Raw genomic sequence first — 21,580 nt, 5'->3', positions numbered from 1 at the left:
GTCAAATTGATCCATGTAACAAATTAATCATTGCATCCTGTATATATGTCCCTAAACCACCACTGTGTACATTTGAGTACAAAACTTGGAGGAAAATGGAGGTCCAACCCTCCTGCATGTGTTTGTGAAACTTTTGCATGAACCCTAGCAATGGTCCCAAACAATATTGTATAGATGAGTGTGATATATGGTGCAGTAACATAAATAAACATCAATATGATGAAAGGTGCTTGTCACCAACCCAAATTTAATCCTCATGAAAAAGCTAGCAGGCCACAACAGAAAGGGATGAGACTATGAGAGAACTCTCAGTCTTCCTAATGAAGCTAGCCCCTCTTGAATCTTTGCTTGAACCTCCCTTTAAATGCAAGCAATGGATCATCTACCTTAGTTAAAAAAAATTATGTGTTCATTTTAAGTCTCAACTAGACCCAAAAGTGAGTGTCTAATATAACTTCCCAGCTCAGCAAGGAACTGAAGAAGTTTAATTGAAGGGTTTATATATGTTTTGTGGTGGAAACCATATTGCCCCCACTGCAGGTTTCTTTTAGAAAACAAGACAAATAAGTCAATGGACTTGCCTGACCATTAGAAACTAGAAAGAGGTGTTAAGCGCTTGTCAAAATCTCTATGTTTCACATGCCCATGCATGAGACCACATGCACCTTGTGCATTCCTTTGTCGTATGGTCGTTTTTAGAATCCTCAACTTACCGAATGAAAACTTACGTCACTCAACTAAATAATACTAATTTGTGAATACATTGTAATTAACATGTATTTGAGGTATAAAGGGTAACAAGTTAGAACTAACAACACCGGACCCTTGGAGAAATACGAGGCAAAAATGTATAAACTAAGGTGGGATACTTGATTGGGAAGGTTAAGAATTGGGTGAAACTGATTAAACATTGATGGGGACTTGGTTAGAATGATTATTTAAGTGGACCGCAGTGGGAAGATAGTAAGATACAAGAAAGGACAGGCCAACATATATGCACATAACTTGGATCTAATTAGATGTGACCTAATTAAGTCGCGTGAGACAATATTGAATTCTTCCTTAAAACAAAAACAAAAACAGTAAAATAAAATGTAAAGCCTTTCATAATCAGTTAATCACAAGCTTACTAGTCTATAAACAAATATTGTTATTTCCTTTTTTTTTTTTTTTTTAGTAGAAGGAGGTCAGCAATTTTACACAGTGACCCGCCCCAGTGGGGCTGTCAGAAAGAGACACCGCTAAACGCAATACCACTCCACCTATTGAGTGAAGCTCAGGGAGGAGTAAACTAATAAGATACTGACAATAAAAATTTTCTGCAGAATCCATCAGTAGACTCGTTGTTATTTCCTTTTATTAAGCCAAAATAATATTTAAAATGTTAGAACAAAACTCGTCTTATAATAAAAATCATTACAGAAAAACAAATATAAAATAAATAAATTTTTTTTAAGACAATGAATTTAATGAATTGTCTACGATGAATTAAGACAAAGACAACAATCAACTAGGCAAGAGAAGCGATACGAAATATACGACTTTCTTCATCCAATACATCACACCTAAACACCCAAATCACTGTTTTTCTCCGATCGAAAATCGTTTGTAATAAAATAAAACGAGAAGAAACTAAATGCACAACGACGGAGCATACGATCAATCATCAATTCATCATCAACAGCCACAACACACGGGCATCTTATGATCCATAAAGAAATGGGTGTTTCAATCTCTGATAATATTCAAATTAATTAGCAAAATCCTTTGCTTAATCTGCCTTTTATTTTCTAATTACTCTTTCGTAGGGTTAAGGGTATCGAAGCTGTCCAATAGAGTAGCCCCAGCTGCAAGAATCACTACGGTTGTAGCTAGATCGATTCACACGTGAAATAGTTAAATAGCAACGGCGATTTGAGCGGACTTGCAGTTATTATTACCCTCACCACACACTCTCTCTCTCTCTTCTACCACTACTACTACACCCTTCGTATTCTTCGGGAACTCTCATCTCTCTCTCTCTCTCTCTCTATCTGGCAATGCCTGTCTCTCTCTAGACACATATCTTCTTTCTCTTTCCACTCTCTCTTAGATCTTCGTTAGTATCGCTAAACTGATCAGTGATCGTCGGCGGTGTGCTCGAAGGTGTGACGTCTATCTTTTATGATTACGATCCATTTTCCTTCGTATATTTCTTTCCCATTCTGGATATATATGAAGTTTCTAGCATTTCATCGTGTTTTTTGATGGCAGGAAGCGTAATTTTCACCTTGCGGAATGGCTGTTCTGAGGGAAATGGGGTGAAGCAGATCGATCGATCTTTTGGCCGGAGATTATATCGATGGGAAAGAAAGGAAGCAGCTGGTTCTCGACAGTTAAGAAAGTTTTCAAACATTCTTCCAAGGACTCGCCGGACAAAAAGGTTAATAATGTCCAAATTCAATTTCCAAACAATTAATTTTCAGTTTCAAAAATTCTTTGCTAAATTTTAATAATGACGGAGAAGCAAACTAACTTGGCCTCTGATTACTCTTTTAGCTTCAAGTCCCGCTAGGCTATTAACTGAGTTCTAGCTCAAAAAGACTGATCTTCGAAGATTATTGTGATTTATGTTTGCATGTGTGTCAAATGTGTTCTTATATAAGAATTTGTATGATCATTGCGAATAGACATATATCATACTTACATTAGACGAGATCGAACTCTTGACTGAAGTTAATCCGAACTTACTTTCTCACCTCAGATTCTTCACCACTTGATCTAGCTAACTGCTAGCTTGTTTATATGATCATTCCTACTAGTCACTAAGATGCCACCTAAACAATCAGTTAGCTAGCTAGCACATGCTTAAACATTTAGCTTTGGATAGTGAATCAATCAGAGTGATCTTCTATTGTTGCCTTGCTGGGAGGGGATATGGTTTTTGCCTGAGCTAGTGGAACCACATTAAAGATGAGCTAGCACTACCCATTAGTACTGGGCCACTGCCTTTGTTTAGGACCATGAGCCTAAAAAAAGGTGTCATTCATGGTCCCCTATCAACATGCATGTATGATTCACGATCGATGTAGCAAAGACACCTAGCTGCCATGGTCATGACTTATAATTGTCATGCCACCTAAGATGTCACATCATCCCAACCAAAATATCATCCTTTTAGTGCTAATTTTTCTCATAAATGTTGTCAATTAACGTGGTTTAATTTGTTTTGTTAAGAAGGAGATTGCGGAGAAATGGCAGCAACATGATGCTCCGGAGGTGGTGTCGTTTGAACATTTTCCGGCAGAGAGTTCTCCGGACAGAACCAATGACGAGAGCATTGCATCTACTCCTGCAAACCATGAAGACAGAGACCATGCCATTGCCGTGGCAATGGCGACAGCTGCTGCCGCAGATGCAGCAGTAGCAGCAGCTCAAGCGGCGGCTAAAGTTGTTAGATTGGCTGGTTATGGACGTCAGTTCTACTCTGTGGAAGAAAGGGCTGCAACCCTCATACAGTCGTTTTACAGAGGCTACCTAGTAATATACAAATACTCCTCTTTCCCTTAATTAAATTTGAATATGTACGTACACACAAAATTTAGTTAAGGTATCATGAATATGTGTCAGATCCAGCTTCACAGTCTGCAACATATATGACATGAAATAAATAAGGTCATTTAGGAGAGGTGCACTTTATGGTACGTTCTGTCTTCTTATTTTGACTATTAATTGTGGAAAAATCTTATTTACGTTGATATCTATAAAGTATTTATCATGTCATATAGGTATTTTGTAGTGTTTTTTGTCGGGTTTGAGTCGTGTCTGGATTTGACACTCCTATGCCAAGGTCTTTCTTAACTTGAAGCTATTAAGGTACGTGCAACAGTATGAATAACCAAGTGTAATCTATATTTTTGTAGGCTCGACGAGCTCTACGGGCGTTGAAGGGATTGGTGAGGTTACAAGCATTGGTGAGAGGCCATAACGTTCGGAAGCAAGCACAGATGACAATGCGATGCATGCAGGCACTAGTTCGTGTACAAGCAAGAGTTCGAGCTCGGCGACTCCAATTGACCAATGACAAGCAGCAGATTCGTAAACATGCGGACAATGATACTGATGATGAAGAAGAAAGATTCAGAGCATTGGTAGAGCTGGAAGAAGAGCATAAGCTGAGAAGTCCTGTGAAGAAGCATGAAATGCAAACTAGGCACCACAGAAATGCAAGCTATTCCAAGGAAAATGCCTCGAAGAGACATGATGATGTGGTCCAAAGGGAGAGAGCTCTTGCTTACGCTTATAGCTACCAGGTCAGTCTAGCTCTCTCTCATTTCTAGTAATGCTATTTGTACACACTTTATTGACCATATTAGCTTGCCATCTTATGTGATCGATCGTTGATGTGTTAAGGTCAATTTGATTGGTAAAACATGAATAACATATTAGTTCTTACATAAGCTAGCAAGTTAGCTACGTGGTCGGTTTAAGTGTGTACAAACAAATAATGTTGAAGTTTAAGATTGTACATTTGTACCAGTTTTGGGTGAACAAAGTTTACTTCTGTTAAGACTAGCTAGCTAGTTAATTTAATGCCCTTCTCACTTGACAATTACAGCAACAACAACAGCTTCTACAATCCATTCCTCATGGTAGTGATTTTGGGCACCAAGCCAATCAAAGTGATAAGGGCCAATGGGGATGGAATTGGCTCGAGGGTTGGATGTCATCGCAACCCCACAATGCCCGCCACTCGGGAGCACGAGAGACCACTTATATGACACCGGCCACTACCAAAACCACCGACGACAACATTTCCGAGAAGACAGTAGAAATGGACTCCATTGCATATCCAAGCTTGCGTAGTCAACTCAATCAAGAGATGACCAACTCTAACCAGTATTCAGCTCGACAAAGCCAACCAAGCCCGGACAATGTACCTAGCTACATGGCACCAACCAAGTCTGCCAAGGCCAAGGTACGAGGTCAGGGCTGGGTCAAGCAGCGAAGCCCTCCCACTCCCCAATGGAACCCTTCTACAAAGAAAGGCTCGGTAGTCAGTTCGGGTTGCGATTCGTCAAGTTCGGGTGGAGGACCCGCAAGCTACTTGATCCCAAAGAGCCCAAGCCCAAAGAGTAACGGGATACGCGGGCAGGCTAAATTGTCATTGGGCTTTAGCCCTGATTCTCCCCATGGCGAAGATTGGGCCCTGCCTCTTGCTGTTCATGGTTGGAGACATGATTTCGGTTAGTTGTGCTTTGATCCATATGCATGTGTGGTACCAACCGTTTATTTATTTTCTTACAAGAAAAAAGAGAAAAAAAAAAAAAGGTTTGTTAATATGCTCTTTTATTGTTTTATTTAAGCTGTGTTATGGACTTTTGTGAGGTATGCAATATGCAATAAATTATGTATCTTGCTGTGAAAAATTATACAAAAATGGTGGTCAATAGTCCATTATGTATCATAATGTATGCGAGATATGAATCAATATATGACCGTGATATTTTTTTGCAAATTCATGATACTGCAAAAACACAGCAATCAAATTCTGCACTCCAATGACTAAACTTTAAACTCGATATCGAATTTATGCATATAAACCCTTCTGAACATGTGCATAACGTACATGAAGCGCATCCTCTGAAATTTTCTTCCTCCAAATTGAATACCTATTTTCCTCTTTGTTACAAAAGAAAGATGGTCACCCGCTGGGGTTCCTTTGCAAATAAAAATAGACTACTGGAGGCATTACCTATGGATTCTGTAACTCTGTAGTATAGCCTCGAATTTCCTAAGAGTGTCATCGCGCTCCTCCTTGAAAGCATCTCGCTCCATCCTCAATGCATTGATCTCAAACCTATAAGAGGCCTGCAGATAACAGTAGGATTTGAGTTAACACATCTGAATGTGACTGCCATAATAAAAGTCGCAAGAAGAATATTTACCTCAAGTGAGGTCAATGCTTGTTCCAAAGCCTTATTCTTCTTTTCCAAAGTCGATTTCTCCATTTGCAGTTGGGCAGTGTACTGATGTAGAGCTTTGCAGTGATCTAGTACTCGATCACTCAAATCCAAGACTGAAGAAGAAGAAGAAGAAGCAACCTAGACGAAACACACAAACAAACAAAGCTACAAAGAAGCTCGAGAAAAATAATAATAAGACGTACTATAAGAGTGATCTGCCATACAACATGTAAAGAAGAAAACCAACCAACTTCAAAAGTATCACATGAACAAAGCAAAATGCATTAGCTAAGAGTGCTGATGAAACCTCATCACCTCCTTAAGCAAATAAACCGTAGACAGAAATTGAAGTTGGTACATGTTATTCTTTCAAGCACAGCTCCTCAGCACTAACTTAGACGACCTATACACATGTAAATCAAATGTATCAAAACTCGCTACTAGCAAGAAACAAGTGTAAGTACTCACCGGCACCGGGGGTGGTGGAGGGGGAGGTAGGCACATCTTTGAGGGTGGTGGAGGGATCTTGGCGGGCAACGATTGCCGCTTGGTTGGCCTCGGAGGTTGTGGCATGTCGAAATTGAACTCCTTTCGGCATGTCCTACACAAGTAGCGCAATTTCCACAATCTTCCGTAACGGTAGTACTTGAAACGTGTATTTCCTGACTGACAATCAACCTTATTACATTTTGCACTGCCACAACTTGGATAGGGGACAAACAGTAATGATATTTGATCCGGCTCCTCCAGTTTACTCTCGAATATTATTCTTTGAATCTCATCTCTTACTTGATTATTCTGCTTCAGTTGTATATTCTGACACATAAAATCATAATAAGAAAATGCATGAAGAATTCTTCAGATGAAAAAAAAAATAGAAAGCTTTGATTGTAGTACCTGAAAAAATAGATGAAACCCTGATTGATCCTCAGCTGCTGGGGGAAAAGATTCCTTGAAAATCGAAAATAGGGTTTTCACGGTGTCGGTCCGAGAGAGTGAAAATGTTGCTGTGATTCCTTGTTCTGTATAGACATCTATCTCCATTTGAGCTTCTTGCTCTTCCATTCTGATTTCTCAAACCAGATATCACAAAATAACGGTTTGAGAATTAGGGTTTCCGGTAAAGAATTGACATAAACGAAGAATTTGGAGTTTCATGATTGTACAAGGTCCTCGACCTCTTGGGCGGTTGGGCCTATCAGCTTTAAGCTATTTTCATGGGTTATAGCCCATTAACTAAAAATTGAGTATCAATAATAATCATATGTCACTATCAATTCTCTATTTCCTTCTCTTAAAAGATGATGAGAGAGGGAGTAAGAAACAAATTGATGAGTTATAATTCATAAATACCTACTGGGTACACACTGTCCATCTCGCTCGAACCGCTCCAATTTGGATTGCTTTCAACCAAACACTAGCTATAACCTATTTTCTATTGAACTGAAACCTTAAAAAAAAAACATAACCTATCAATCGAGTTTAGTTTGGATTTTCAATAAACTACTAATTTTAGTGCGAAGAACTAAACTGAACATCAATATGATTCATGAATTCAAAACTCTCGCTAATTTAAGTACAATCTGATTCATGATTTCAAAACTCTAGAATTCAACTCCACCCTAGTTGAATGGTCAATACACCGTCACTCTGAACATGAAATATCTCACATCATATTTGTGTACAAGAATTCAAGAGAACACTATATATAGCATTTTTTTTCTTATTCTTAAATTGTGCAAGTAGCTCACATAATTCTACATAGAGAAGCCTAGCCAAACAAAGAAAAACTAAAAAAAAATTTGTGGAAAGCCACAGTTTCATGTGACTCTCGGGAAGGACACCCTTTGTTAGAGAGGGTTTCAGCAAAAAAGCTGCAGTCACTTGGTTCCAATCTGTGAATCCACGTGTTTCCCTAATAAAGTGCCACGTTATGATGGTGGACCATAATCTCGTGTGGTCGCTGTCGGGCACTGAAACCATCTTCCCTATCACTATTCCGCCACGTCAATTATTGTGAACAGGTGGAAGCATATTTTACTGGCTTAGAAACTCAGCTCCAGCTTGTGAACAGGTGGAAGCATATTACTGGCTGAGAAACTCTACAAATTTGTGATGCGCCGCTGTGAATCCGTTTCTTAAGCTTTTGGCGCTTTTTCTGGATCTCATATATCTCATCCCAACAGGTGTACGTAGTTGCTTGTTTGTGTGTGAACATCTAAATTTCCTTTGGTTTTCTTTCCACTTTCAATTTCAAAGGTCATTCATATTTAGATACCTTCCCTTCTTTTATATGAGACTCAAAGTCTCTCTCTAAAACCCTCTCTCTCTCTCTCTCTCTTTCTTTCTCTCTGTTCCGGCGTTTCTTGGCCGTTTCAAAATGGAGTCTCTCAAATTCACTACCTCACTCCCATGCAAATCATTATCCGGAAATTTAGCGCGACCCAAATTGATCAATCACCATGATGTGATTGGGCAAGTGGGTTTTGCTCCTTTGTGGAAGAAACGATGCAAAACAGAAGGCTTGAGGCTCAGAGCATCATTGTCGAGTAAAGCCGGGTCGCAAGATGGCGCTCCTTCAGTTGTTGAAGATCAGAAGGAGAAAGAAAATGGTGTCTTATTGGGTGCCCAGAGAGATTCGTCCGGCTCTGTTATTGGGTTTAATCTGTCTCCTCCTAATGGTAAGTCTCTGCCTCAATTTTGGGCCCTTTCGACCCTGATCGTTTTTCAGTTTCGCAATTTCATATTTTTGAATCTGTTCATGAACTTTGCAATACCTGAATGATTTGATGCGATATAGTATAGTAAGTGTCGTAGTGATGAAGACACAATCTTGAATGGGGATGCTCTCATTTGTGACATGCATGGAGGAAAGTACTTTAAGATTTTAGTGGTTGTTCCCGCAAATTCAGGTGCCAACATCATGACTTCTGATAAGAGATGTATCGTGATGTTTTAATCAAGCTTAGCCTCAGATATTTTTGGGTCGTTCATCTTTAGTGGTTGAGCTTTTATGGAATATTTTTCTTTTGTCGCGGAGCTTCCTTCATTTCTGATCGTCGACATCAATGTCCATGTGGCTCGGGTCCCATATATATATATATATATATATATGTGGTCTCTATCTTGCGGACTGTATTATTACAATGTTTTACAAAAGAAATTTGTATATGAATTGTTGGTGAACTCAGTTGATGTTTTTACTACAGGTGAAGTTGTGATTGACACCGATGAAGATATAACTTCTGACAGAATAGAAATAGCAGAGGACGTAGGTGGAAGAGAGAAGCCTAAAGCAAAAGTGACTAGGAGCATTGTTTTTGTTACCGCCGAAGCAGCACCTTATTCAAAGACAGGAGGGTTGGGAGATGTTTGTGGTTCTTTGCCTGTTGTTCTAGCCGGACGAGGACATCGTGTTATGGTTGTTTCTCCTAGATATCTAAATGGTTCTCCTGCGGACAAGAAGTTTTCAGGAGCCATTGATGTAGGCCACACTAACGTGATTTGCTTTGGAGGGGAACAAGAGGTTGCTTTCTTCCATGAGTATCGGGAAGGTGTTGATTGGGTAAGATTTTAGATATTTGTTCATGTTACTCAATTATGTTTAAAAGAGATTGATAATAATGGCTTCTTTTGTTTTCCTCTTTAGGTATTTGTAGACCACCCATCATTCCATAGACCTGGAAATCCATATGGGGATAGTTTTGGAGCATTTGGTGATAATCAAGTACAGTTTTCCATTCGATTAATCATTATATTGTTTAACTACTATTTGCTCTTTTATTAAGGAATAATGCTAAGTTTTTTTCTCATTTGGTTTTACAGTTTCGGTTCACTTTACTTTCGCATGCAGCATGTGAAGCACCATTGGTGCTTCCATTGGGAGGATATACCTATGGTCAAAACTGTTTATTCTTGGTGAATGATTGGCATGCAGGCCTTGTCCCATTGTAATTGCTTTACTCTTTTCTAAAACTCAAATATACTTTCTCTGTGTCTAGAGTTGATGATGACAGACATTAAATTATTTCATATGATTCAGGCTTTTGGCTGCAAAATATCGTCCACATGGAGTTTATACTGATGCCCGAAGTGTTCTCATAATTCATAACCTTGCACATCAGGTTTGATGTTTTCAAAATACTAATGTTCAGTTTTAAGTCCCATCAAGATATCAATTATTTTTGAAGTAGGTTTTACATTCTATTACCATTTGTTCATTAACCTTATAAATCCTTGTCTTACTTATGCAAGGGAGTGGAATCTGCGGTAACATATAAAAATTTAGGACTGCCCGCTGAGTGGTATGGAGCATTGGAGTGGGTGTTTCCAGAATGGGCTAGGGCTCATGCTCTTGACAGAGGTGAGGCTGTGAATATTCTAAAGGGTGCAGTTGTAACAACAGATCGGATATTGACAGTGAGCGAGGTATGTATGCATATTTTTATGTTTCGTATCATTTGATGTGATAGCAAACATTTTTTATATCTACGTGGTACTTTCAACATTATAAAGGACTATTATTAACATTAAATAAGTAACTAGCATATGTTTTATACGCTCTTAATCTTTTCATGTTTCGATTATACCTTTTATTTATAGGGCTATGCGTGGGAAATAACAACAGTTGAAGGTGGATATGGTTTGAATGGACTCTTAAGTAGTAGAAAAAGTGTTTTGAATGGTAAGACAATAATATATATATCATTGTTAAATTCATATTTTCTTGCTTGATTTAGAAATAATATCATCATAGGGTATTTTATTTTTGTATTTTTTCTGCAATAAACAGGGATCACTAATGGCATTGATGTGGTTGAATGGGACCCATCTTCTGACAAACATATTGCTTCACATTATTCTGCTAATGATCTTTCTGGGAAGGTTGAATGCAAGATTGCTTTGCAGAAGGAATTGGGTCTTCCAATTAGGCCCGATTGTCCGTTGGTAAGAGAGTAATAAATATTTATGCGGTTATTTCATACCAAAGTGAAACCGTCCAAATTATTAATTTTGAGTTTTGAACTTTATAGATTGGATTTATTGGGCGACTGGACTACCAGAAAGGTATTGACCTAATTCAATCAGGAATACCAGAGCTCATGTCCGATGATGTACAATTTGTAAGTGTTTCCTCTTTTCAAGTAATTCTTTCCCTACTTCAAAAGAGAATATTTTCTAAATGTATCAAATGCATTTTAGGTTATGTTAGGTTCTGGCGATACACAATGCCAAGATTGGATGAGATTAGCCGAAGCGACTTATAAAGATAAATTTCGTGGTTGGGTTGGATTTAATGTCCCAGTCTCTCATAGAATAACTGCAGGGTAATTTTAAAGATATGCTTTTCATCAGAGGTTACCAATACATATATTAGAGGTTACTAATACATATACATAACGCTAATCTCATTTATTAAATTTGTAGATGTGACATATTGTTGATGCCGTCGAGATTTGAGCCATGTGGGCTAAATCAATTGTATGCAATGAGATATGGAACTATACCCGTAGTTCATAGCACAGGAGGACTTAGAGTGAGTTTCAATGCTTCGTGAAATATAGTATGTTTGTTCTTGTTTCATCATTTGGCGTTTTTTCCTTATGCCTTTTGTTATTTGTGTTATAGGATACGGTGATTAATTTCAATCCATATGCTGAAGGAGGTGGCGAGGGAACAGGGTATTCACTTATTCTTTAGTGTTATGGCATAGTGATTTGTCTTTGGCAACTTTTCATCATAGAATATCTGCTAGAATCATTACTTATTTTGTCATTAATTATGGCTTATATAGGTGGACTTTTTCTCCTCTAACAAAAGAGAGCATGTTGGCGGTAAGTCAAATTTTTATGCTTAAGTTCTCTCCCTTTTGATGTTCGAAAAATCCCTTTTGATGTTGGCGGTAAGTCAAATTGTAGTTTTAGTAACCGTTTAATGATTCACAGGCTCTAAGACTTGCTATTCGAACTTACAAAGAGTACAAGCCTTCTTGGGATGGATTGGTGAAAAGAGGCATGGAGAAGGACTTTACATGGGAAAGTGCTGCAATCCAATATGAACAAGTCTTCGAATGGGCCTTTATTGACCCACCATACGTTGGTTGAGGCCAAAAAACAATAGAGAATAACCTCCTAAATTTTTTTCTTGTTCACTCCTATGTATAGGGTATTTGAGATCCTACACACAAAAGCCTTCGGCTAGTTGTTATCATTGGTGTCTACATGGTAGGTATACACGAGTTTAGTTTTATTCATTTAGTGAAAATCCAGCAATTATTCTATCATATCACCTATTATAAAGGGCCGTCTATGCCTTTGAAATTAATAGTTTAGATATGACTACATAATATTGTACTTGTAAAAAGTATTTTTGGTTTCATCTAAATAATTGTATCATTGAAGATACTCTAATATTATGTACCTTGTAAATGAAGTTGCATACATAGCCATGAATTTGGTATGAAGTATGAATTATCAATCTCTTACATATTAGCTCCTCTTTAGCTATGTGCTGCATTTTAGGCTGTAGTTAAAATTGCAAGAGTTTAAAGAATGAGAATCTTCCAACTATTCCAGATGATCCAGGCTATCTTCACCAACAAACTAGTTCAAAAGATTGGCTCTAAGTCTTCAACACCATGTAATAACTGGTTGAGAATTATAAAACTGTTTCCTACCAGCTCACTAGGCACCGCCCATAGAAGCAATATGTGTATTTGTGCCCACGTTGGCACGTTGAAAGTTAAAAGGAATAACATGTGCTAATGTGCTATACCTGCACTGCTTTAGCACCATTGTCGAATCTCCATTTACTAGCAATTTACTGCTTTGTAATGCCTTGGTATTGTTATTTTTCTTGAGAGTAAACTTTCGGTAAAGACGAACTTGTGTTCTATATTCCATGGCCGGCTGGGTCTCGCTGATATTCAGTGATCGAAACTATTCATTTTTATCTAACTAACGCTACTAAATGTTAATTAGTATGTCCTTGCCACTTTGATCAAAATTTAGTTCTCATTTCAACAAACTTGATCACCAAAGGGCAAGTGATGAATTCAAAGATCCACAAAACATCAAATATTTTTCACAATTTTTCTCGGCTTCAATAAAGATTCGACTTAACTTTTTCTAGTAATAGTATCACATTATTTTTTGAGGGGTTCTTTTTTTCTTTGAGTTCAAAATTTGTCATTCAGAAACCGTCATAACGGCACATACAAACCGTCCGTAACAAAAACTTTTGCTAAGTATCATGCACCGATCTCATATTACACCAATACGAAAAATTCGATACTTCCGAACATGATAAATTTTCAGCTACAAAGAAGATATTTTCTTGTCATCAAAAAAAAAAAGAAAAAAAAGATATTTTCATTATCCAAAGTCTATGAGTCATAACCTCATGATTCATCTATTGACCTACCTTGATGGCTGCTGCAGCCCCTAGGGGCACTTCCGTAATAAAACCTCGTCCTGGAGGGCATTTCCATACGCGCAGCCGTTATTCCGTTCCTCTTTTCTCTGCCCCTCCGATGAATCCAACTGTTGATTCCTCCTTTCCTCGGGAAAGCGCAAACCCTAGAAATATTTCCAGACCCAACAAAAAAAAAAAAAAAAAAAAAATTCAAATCCAGAGGGAAAGGGGGTTAACAGTTTCCAAGAACCCTTCTTTCTCCTGAATCCAATTCCTACCTTCCCAATTCCCCTTCCCTACAATCCCAATTTGCAAAACCCCCAATTTTTTCAATCCCTAGAATTTCCCCGATTCGACCCTGAACTTCTTCAGATTTCGTTTCCATGACGGTTTCCAAGAACCCTTCTTTTCCCTGAATCCCAATTTCCTTCCTACAATCCCAATTTGAAAAACCCCCAATTTGTCAAGTTTTCCGATTTTGTTTCGATGATTTCGAATCCGAGTCTGGTGTACTACGCGTGCATTGCCCAGAAGGAAACGATTCTCGGCGAGATTGCGAAGGAGCCCGGAATCGGAGCCCTAGCTCAGAAATGCATTGCGAAAACCCCACTGCACCACTCCCTGTACACCCACACCGTCAGAAAGCGGACCTACGTGTTCTCGATCGTCGACCCTTTCGTGTTCTTCGGCATTTTCGATCAAGATCTCGATCAGTCCGAGGCGCTTGCGTTCTTGAATCGATTGAGATGCGATTTCGAGAAGGTGAATGGAAATGGTGGAGAATTTGAATCGCATTGTTTTCAAGCTGAGTTTGATTCGATTATGAGGGAGGTGATGGCGTCGGAGATGGATTTGGCGGCGTCGCCGCCGGCGAGCCGGAATCTGAGCATGGATTCGAGTAGTAGTAAAGGGAAGAAATTGGTGCTGGCGCCGCTGCTGGGGAACCAGGGGTTGAAAAAGAAGAAGAGATTGTCTGGGGAGGTGAATGGGGAGCTGTGCAAAGATGTGGTGATGAGCACTATGGAGAAGAAGCTGGATGTGGGTGAGGATGGAAGGGATTTCGCAATGCCGGCGCTGAAGAGTGGGGGTTTGCATCCATGTGAGCGGCAGAAGGCCAAGCAGGTATGGAGGAGGCATGTGTGGGTGGTGCTGGTGCTGGACTTGGTCGTGTGTGCCGTCTTGTTTGGGGTTTGGTTGTGGGTTTGCAGGGGGTTTAAGTGCATCGATAGTTGAATTGGGGGTGGCTTGTGTTGCGCTTGGCTTTGAAGATGAATGGTTGAGGAATCTGGCATACAAGCAAGAATTTGGGTTTGATAAGGGAAGGGAGCTCTGTTTCGGTGTTGTAATGGTAACTGTCTCTCCCCTGGTGAACTATTGTATCAATGAATTTTAGTCAATTACTCAGTGTTATACAGTTAGCTAAAAGCTTTTTTATGTAATGCATATCAAATTGTGTATACATATAGATGTTACCGATGTGATGTTGGCATTGTATTTTCCACTCCTTGTAATGTTTTCAGTTGATGTTGTAATTGCTGCAATGTTTCTTGACATTTGGCTTTATCAATAGAAACTGTTTGTTTGCTTTAATGGAAGTTGTTTGGCTGTTTTGCAATTTAATTTCCATTTTTCAGTCACGGTCTATATTTCCTTTTTCATGGCATGGAGAAGATATCATAATTTTCAAAAGAGGTAAAGAGCCATTAACCAAATCAAACTTCTACATTCAGTGCTTTACTTGGATCGTCAAAGAAAATGACAAGCCTCAACACATTGAATTTCATACAATATATGTATTAAAAAGAGTATACCTTTAGAGCAGCCAGAAGTTGATCATCATCTGGTTGTTGATATATTGATATACAGCATGGTTCAGGGATACTGACTTAGCAGAGTTGAGCCAAGCTCCCACAGAACCTAATGACTTTTTAAGATTTATAATATCCCTAGTCACCCAGTAAAGAAATTAGAAATGGCAAGAGTCTGAACTTTTGCTGTGAGATTAGTCCGTCTATCACAAAAGTGAGTCCTCACTCAGGAGAGCCTAAAGCCTTAAACCTTTCTGTTTGAATGCTGAGAAATGATAGAAAAAATAGATTCTGGGACTTAAGCTGAAATTCAGGGCAAGTAAGCTGAACTAATAATGCATGCCATCTGTTGGCGTTACACCCTAGAGAACATGGATAACAACTCTCTAATCCCTAAACCATTAGACTTCAGACTACCTACAGAATGTGAGATAACAACTCCCAACATTTAATTTAAGCGCCATTCCATATCCAGCTGACATATCATCCATAAAACAGGTTAGGATCTTGGGTGAGCTCCATATATGAAGGTGTCATATCCTTGTCCACTCCACTGTGTCTGATCTAGCTAGTTCTGCTGGGCAAGAAGTTGCCGCGGGTAAGGCCAGAAGACTGCTGGTAAGGCGGATCAGGGTTAAAAGAATTAAAAGAATTGTTAACTTGAACAACCGCAAAGAGTTGATTTTCTCCCTGAATTTTGTCTGTATATCATTTCCCTTTCGGTTTAAGTTGTTATATCATATCGTGGTGTACATTTTCTATAGAAGTCTTTTTTTATGGTCAGTAAGCCATAGATGTCTTCTTGGTACCTTTGATATGGATCGTGGACTGGAATTCAGAAGCCTTACTAGGGTAGTTGGAATAGTTTTTATATATTAACAAATGTCCTTTATATTTGAATCTCATGACATATTGCAACTGCAATGGTTAAGGTTATCATCCGTGGAAACTACTCACATTGGTGTTATTTAGATTAGCCTCGCCTGAATTTCCTTGTGTATTTGGGTGGGTAGGGGCACATGGAGAACAATAAAAAGTGTTGGACCTGTGGAACAAGACAATTTGAGAGCCTGGCCTGATATTGGAGGAAAACTAATTAGTGAATCCCTGGTAAGAAAAAAACAGAGTTCAGAGTACTAGATAAAAAAACAAAATGTTTACCTGTAGAGTGACTGTGCTCTATGATCAAAATCAATAAAGTATAATCAGAACTAACCCCAGAAGAAAACAACACCAGCTGGAGAATTCAAACTAAGTGTCAAATAGTTTTTACCTCTCTAAAGATGAAGGCGTTGTTTTTTGCTGTTCTGCTTTTTCAATTTCTTTTTGGCGGTTTATTCTTCTTCTCTTTGGTTTTGACTTTTCAGCGTTTTGATTTCCCACCCAAATTCTTCTTCATATTCCTTTTTGTCTTTCCTTTCTGGGTTTGCTTCTTTCTTCTGGGTCTGCTTCGCGCCTTCTGTTCTTCCTCATCTTCGTCTTCCCGAAGGTAAAATCAAATTTAGATTTCGGATTTTTGTGTTGAAAAAATTGAGATTTTTGTTCTTAAGCGTTTCATTCTTCTTCTTCTTTCCTCTTTGATGCTTCAACTGCTGCTTCTTCTTCTTCTTCTTCTTCTTTATTATTGATGGATCTATTTTCTTTTTACTCTCAGGGGTAACCATGGCCCTGCACTCAGGGACGGATCGTTTTTCACCACTAATGTCGACTCTTCATCATCATCATCATCATCGCCTGAGAGGTAATAAGACAGAGTTATTTGAATTGGGTTCTTACGTCTTAGTATTTGATTTTTGAGTATTTGTTTCTAACTCAGTTTAGTAGGCTCGGAAATTAGCCGACTTTAGTATATACACTAGCGTTGGTTGACTCTTAGTCAGGATGAATGTTATGCAAGTATTTACATAAATTTAAGGATGTGTGAAGCCCTCAAAACTTTGTAAATGTTACAGTGATGTTCTTCACTGTTTTTATATAGTTGTGATTAAACTACTGTTTTGGATTCTTTATTTACTTTAGGAGAAGAAGGCTAGTTATGAAGTGTTCGCTATTGATTTGTATCTGTCCTTCCTTTATGCTAATCTATCTGGTATTGTTTACTCTGTTCATTTTCAGGCGTGGAATCAAAAGACGGTTTGATGTACCTCCTGTTGGACCCCTGCCCACGCCATCTTTTCCTTCTAGGCCCTTCTAGGCCAGTGCAGGGACCGTTCCTCAGAGACGGGAGCTTCAAAAGAATGAAAGATTGCGACTTGGCCCATATTCTGGTGAGGGAGAATATTGAAGTGAGGAGGCTTGCATGTGCAGCTCCTCCTCCTACCCAAGAGGCAATGCCATTGGCATCCGTCAGGTAAAACACTGTTGTTTATGAATTTCAGAGTCTGTTGAGAGTTAGAGAGTTTGAATTAGGACATTGAACCGTCTTAGCTATCTGGACTCTACTCCACATTGTCTCCAAATGGTCAGTGGAGTTGTCTTTGCCTTGTTCACTTTTGAGAATGCAAGTATTGATCATATAGATGTTGTATTTTCAAAGAGACTTACAGTTAGATGATTCTAGATACATGGCTTAGTGTAAGGTATTTTTCCTTCTTCCCTGATAACCATATTAGAACAGACTCATCCTGAGGTTAAGAATTCAATTACAATTAATATCTATTAGCAAAAAGAATTTGTTGGAAGATTGCATTGACATGAAACTACTGCCATGAAGATCACACAAATGAAAAACACGTGTATGTGTGTGTGTGTGTGCAAGTAAAAAAGTAATCTGATGAAATTGTTGCAGAAATTCACATTGGTGTTCACATTAGTATTGGAGAAATTCCGATTACTGTTCAGTTTCTTTACAAGGTCTGCTTTTAAATTGCAGAACTGGGAGCTCCCAACCCAATCTTCAAGTTCCTACTACCAATGCGACCTCTACTGTTCCATCACTTTACTCATCCTCCAGGTAACAAAACTACTTGTTTCCTGTGCTTCACACATCCTCTAGTATTAGACTAGTCTGTTTTGAATTCTTTATTTACTTCAGGAGAAGAAGGCTAGTTATGAAGTTCACTATTGATTTGTATCATCTTGTTCACCATTCTCATCTCATTTCCTTTTTAATTTGCAGTTCAAGTAACAAAGAGCTTAAACAGATGGGGCTACCAATATCTTTTGGTGCTAAAAAGTCGGGGCTGGGAAGTGAAAGACTGATTGGGCCAGAGTATGGATTAAAATGTTCAAATGAGGATTTCACCAATCCCTTCTTTCTTAATTTTTTTGGTCTCGCTGAAACTTAAAAGTATTTCACTTGAAAATGTTGTAGCTATAGGGCTGTGATTAAATGGATGTTCCTGCTCTTATTGAATCAAGGATTTCACCCAAGAGTGTCATCAACTGTCATTCCTTGCATATATTGTAATTTTTGTAAGCAAATTTTTGGATAAATAACAATAATATTCTAGTTAGCCTACTTGATTTCCATGATTTTGACACACTGCTCTCTCTTTATGTTCCATAAACTATAATGCATTTGACATGAAATAATGCATCTCCAAACATAGAAAAGGGTAGCCTTAGTTTATAAAATCTTGGTTGAATTATATATATATATAGGATATTTCTTAGGTGCGGATGTCCGTACCGAAATTTCGGTACGGATTTCCTGTTTTCAACCACTTTCCGGCCACATTTTTACATCTTAACCGTTCAGTTTTTAGGTTCTAATGTATAGATCACCTCTGCAAAATTTCAGCCAATTTGGTGATCGTTAAGGCATCCAAAATTGGTATTTACACGAACGGACCGAATCCGGAACCGGAACCGGAATCTGCTCTCTCTTTATATATATTATAGCATGATTGCAAACTTGGTCTAAAAGCAATATAGGTTGTAGCTTAAGGTTTTAATGTTAAGGGAAAGTCAGTAGCAGCATTACTGCATTAGACAAAATCCAGTAATGGGGTTCAAGACTAGAGAGTTTCAGTTCAAGCTCCTAATCTTTCTGTGACGCTCATGATATTGAGTTCCCTGCACATCGTCTTCAATAGAGTCACTCCCACCTTCAATTCCTTAGCTGCTTTTCTTGTTGGGAGATCAAAATACTTCTTTATCACCTCCAATTCCAAGTCACCATACTTGATCTTCATCTGCATCGAATATCTACTACTTGTCCCTCTTTCCTGACTTATGTGTGATATGTCCCAACTTTGGAACTCACTTTCAATCATCACTGAAACTTATCATGGCCAAATCAGGTGTAGGCAGTCAAAAGAATCCACGATTGTTGAAAAGGGGTTTTTCATGAATCACCAGAGAATTACTTGGGACATCATCCGAGTAGTCAAAAGACTCCACCATTGTCTACTTAGTCTTTTCAACTATCACCACAGAATCACTATGAGTTGATGAAAAACCAGAGCTTTGAATCATCAGTGAAACTTCATGGTGACCCAAATCAGTTGAGGCATTGTTCAAGTAATCAGAAGAATCAACCATTGTTGAAATGCGCTTGTCATCAACACCACAGAATCACATCGAGTTGATGAAAAAATAGAGCTTTCAATCACCAGTGAATCTTCACCATGATCAAAATAACTTGGGAAATTGTCCTAGTAGTCAAATAAATCCACCATTTTTGAGAGGTTTCTCATCAAGTAGGTCATAATCGCAATCAGACAATCAAGAAAAAGTAGTAATCTTGTCCAACTGCGTAACGTCCCAGTTGTTAAAATGCAGTGGTCGGCAGAAACAAAACCATGAACAGAATCATAAACTAGAAATTATGAATTTATGATACAACAACAAGCACAAAAAAATTTTAAATACAGAAGACACAGTCACACAGAGCATTAGATGAGCTATAATTTGACCAAAGAAATGAACATGCAGCAAATTGAAATATTAATGGCTTACTTTTGAAATGACCTGGTCTTGATACTAGTACTGTAAGTCGTCAAAGTCTGGGTTTTCTTCAATCATTGGAATAACAAGTTTTTGGGAGTGTACTCCATTTGAGATTAGAGAGCACTGAGTTGAGCGAGTTGGATTAAACTTGTGAAGAAGAAAGAGAAGAAGAATGAGGGTTCAAATGGAGAAGGGGAAGGGGAAGTTTTGAGTACAGAGGGGTTACAAGTTTGGGGGTACGTACTTACTCATTGTGTATTGGACTAATGCAGGGGTTACAAGTTTTGTATTGGACTAATGGTCCTCCAACCTCCATGCAATTGGTTCTCACTAGTGATGGTCTTCCTGGTCCTCCTTAGTACTAGTATTTATATCTTTTGTGTCTTGGCTTCTTTTGTCATAGACATTGGAACTTTTGTTGTTCTGTGCATTTGGTTGTATGCTTTTTGCCTCTTGGCTATCAATAGATGAATTTCAGACCAAAAAAAAAAAAAAAGTACTTACTCATTGTGGTAACGACAACCAATCACAGAAGGGGAGCAGATCACCTGTACAGAACATGTCCATTAATACTGTTTTCAAATCCTAAGTCTTACATGACCAAAAAGAATGAAATTGATACTTTTTTCTTCTTTTCTAGATCCTCACGGCTTTGCTTCTCTTAATCGTTACTCATCTTAGAATCAAATTTTGTTCCTCTATATTAATGGTTACTCATCTCTTCACTATATTTAAAAAAGAAGCTATATGAAGTTATGAAGGAAAATTGAAAGTGAAATGAACATTGTCTTTTTCTTTATCCTTTGTGTGTTTCCTGAGATTGGAATATACAAATTGGAACTCCAGGTATGTAAGTTTACTCTATCTTGTGATGATCATTAATTTCCTTAACAGCAAACTTTCCTAATAGTGTATAACATATTTATTTAAGGGGTTTTATCCATTTACCCCATTTCTAGGGATTTTTTTCCCACTTACCCCATTAAGTTTTTTTAATTCTCTCTTACCCAGTACACTCTAAGAGAGTCTTCCCTAATACCCCATTAAGATTTTTTTTTTTTTTTTTAATTTTTTTTTAATACCATTTTACCCCTCACCCCTTTGTTACTTAGAGAGAGAGATAGAGAAAATGAAAGAGAGAGAAACCATAGGAGACTTCGCCGGAGCCCGTCACCGGCCGCCGGAATCCCGTCACCGGCCGCCGGAATCCGGGCAATTTTCGCCGGAATCCAGCCAATTTTCACCGGAATCCGGCCAACTTTCGCCGGAATCCGGTCACCGGTCGCCGGATTCCGGTCACCGGCTGCCGCCCATCGGAATTTGCTGAAAATCTCACCGGAAAGTTTTTTTGCCCCCAATAGACATCTATTGCCCCCTAATAGAGGGGCAATAGACGTCTATTGCCCCCCAATAGACGTCTATTGCCCCAATAGTCTATTGCCTCCTAATAGACGTCTATTGCCCCCCAATGGACGACTATCAGCCATGTATTGCCCCCCAGTAGACGTCTATTGCCCCCCA

The 21,580-nt window shown here is 38.6% G+C and overlaps 4 protein-coding genes across 7 annotated transcripts; 3 read left to right on the top strand and 1 right to left on the bottom strand.

Moving 5' to 3' along the window:
- The first annotated feature begins 1,976 nt into the window (after nucleotides 1-1,976).
- On the top strand, nucleotides 1,977-5,497 carry LOC133715927 (protein IQ-DOMAIN 21). 2 transcript variants are annotated; one of them, XM_062142629.1, is made up of 5 exons: nucleotides 1,977-2,145; nucleotides 2,254-2,422; nucleotides 3,220-3,519; nucleotides 3,903-4,292; nucleotides 4,598-5,497. In XM_062142629.1, exons 2-5 carry the CDS (start codon nucleotides 2,342-2,344, stop codon nucleotides 5,228-5,230), a joined length of 1,404 nt encoding a protein of 467 aa, XP_061998613.1. In that variant the 5' UTR covers nucleotides 1,977-2,145; nucleotides 2,254-2,341; the 3' UTR covers nucleotides 5,231-5,497. The 2 variants fall into 2 exon arrangements, with proteins under 2 accessions (XP_061998613.1, XP_061998612.1); XM_062142628.1 differs by having other exon boundaries at nucleotides 3,217-3,519.
- On the bottom strand, nucleotides 5,285-7,133 carry LOC133715928 (uncharacterized). The gene is made up of 4 exons (XM_062142630.1): nucleotides 6,843-7,133; nucleotides 6,414-6,761; nucleotides 5,928-6,083; nucleotides 5,285-5,850 (listed from the first exon to the last, which is right to left on the bottom strand). Exons 1-4 carry the CDS (start codon nucleotides 7,008-7,010, stop codon nucleotides 5,731-5,733), a joined length of 792 nt encoding a protein of 263 aa, XP_061998614.1. The 5' UTR covers nucleotides 7,011-7,133; the 3' UTR covers nucleotides 5,285-5,730.
- Nucleotides 7,134-8,103: 970 nt separating this feature from the next.
- On the top strand, nucleotides 8,104-12,357 carry LOC133715613 (soluble starch synthase 1, chloroplastic/amyloplastic). Its single transcript, XM_062142159.1, has 14 exons — nucleotides 8,104-8,626; nucleotides 9,155-9,510; nucleotides 9,595-9,672; nucleotides 9,771-9,895; nucleotides 9,988-10,069; nucleotides 10,200-10,373; nucleotides 10,548-10,629; nucleotides 10,738-10,892; nucleotides 10,979-11,068; nucleotides 11,148-11,272; nucleotides 11,373-11,481; nucleotides 11,574-11,626; nucleotides 11,740-11,779; nucleotides 11,891-12,357. The coding sequence occupies exons 1-14, from the start codon at nucleotides 8,326-8,328 to the stop codon at nucleotides 12,047-12,049; spliced, it is 1,929 nt and encodes a 642-aa protein (XP_061998143.1). The 5' UTR covers nucleotides 8,104-8,325; the 3' UTR covers nucleotides 12,050-12,357.
- A 1,109-nt stretch (nucleotides 12,358-13,466) lies between these two features.
- LOC133715915 (uncharacterized) lies at nucleotides 13,467-18,620 on the top strand. 3 transcript variants are annotated; one of them, XM_062142611.1, is made up of 6 exons: nucleotides 14,582-14,706; nucleotides 16,180-16,276; nucleotides 16,821-16,907; nucleotides 17,282-17,516; nucleotides 18,039-18,119; nucleotides 18,285-18,620. In XM_062142611.1, exons 3-6 carry the CDS (start codon nucleotides 16,829-16,831, stop codon nucleotides 18,451-18,453), a joined length of 564 nt encoding a protein of 187 aa, XP_061998595.1. In that variant the 5' UTR covers nucleotides 14,582-14,706; nucleotides 16,180-16,276; nucleotides 16,821-16,828; the 3' UTR covers nucleotides 18,454-18,620. The 3 variants fall into 3 exon arrangements, 2 of the variants coding, with proteins under 2 accessions (XP_061998595.1, XP_061998596.1); XR_009849270.1 differs by lacking the exon at nucleotides 16,180-16,276 and having other exon boundaries at nucleotides 13,467-14,706; nucleotides 18,285-18,552; XM_062142612.1 differs by lacking the exons at nucleotides 14,582-14,706; nucleotides 16,180-16,276 and adding an exon at nucleotides 16,288-16,655.
- The last annotated feature ends 2,960 nt before the right edge of the window (nucleotides 18,621-21,580 follow it).

Source organism: Rosa rugosa, chromosome 6, assembly GCF_958449725.1.
Source record: "Rosa rugosa chromosome 6, drRosRugo1.1, whole genome shotgun sequence".
NCBI classification, from domain to species: domain Eukaryota; kingdom Viridiplantae; phylum Streptophyta; class Magnoliopsida; order Rosales; family Rosaceae; genus Rosa; species Rosa rugosa.
The sequence above is the reverse complement of the archived record's forward strand: the minus strand, read 5'-3'. Positions and strand labels throughout refer to the sequence as shown.

Coding starts and splice junctions, on each gene's coding strand:
- LOC133715927 (XM_062142628.1), top strand. CDS start 2,342: ATGGGAAAGAAAGGAAGCAGCTGGTTCTCGACAGTTAAGAAAGTTTTC. Junction 2,423..3,216: donor AGGACTCGCCGGACAAAAAG/GTTAATAATGTC, acceptor TGTTTTGTTAAG/AAGGAGATTGCGGAGAAATG. Junction 4,293..4,597: donor CTTACGCTTATAGCTACCAG/GTCAGTCTAGCT, acceptor TGACAATTACAG/CAACAACAACAGCTTCTACA.
- LOC133715613 (XM_062142159.1), top strand. CDS start 8,326: ATGGAGTCTCTCAAATTCACTACCTCACTCCCATGCAAATCATTATCC. Junction 10,630..10,737: donor TAGAAAAAGTGTTTTGAATG/GTAAGACAATAA, acceptor TGCAATAAACAG/GGATCACTAATGGCATTGAT. Junction 11,273..11,372: donor TCTCATAGAATAACTGCAGG/GTAATTTTAAAG, acceptor TTAAATTTGTAG/ATGTGACATATTGTTGATGC.
- LOC133715928 (XM_062142630.1), bottom strand. CDS start 7,010: ATGGAAGAGCAAGAAGCTCAAATGGAGATAGATGTCTATACAGAACAA. Junction 6,084..6,413: donor CTCCACCACCCCCGGTGCCG/GTGAGTACTTAC, acceptor TGTTTCGTCTAG/GTTGCTTCTTCTTCTTCTTC. Junction 5,851..5,927: donor AAGCATTGACCTCACTTGAG/GTAAATATTCTT, acceptor TGTTATCTGCAG/GCCTCTTATAGGTTTGAGAT.
- LOC133715915 (XM_062142611.1), top strand. CDS start 16,829: ATGGCCCTGCACTCAGGGACGGATCGTTTTTCACCACTAATGTCGACT. Junction 17,517..18,038: donor ATGCCATTGGCATCCGTCAG/GTAAAACACTGT, acceptor TTTAAATTGCAG/AACTGGGAGCTCCCAACCCA. Junction 18,120..18,284: donor TCACTTTACTCATCCTCCAG/GTAACAAAACTA, acceptor TTTAATTTGCAG/TTCAAGTAACAAAGAGCTTA.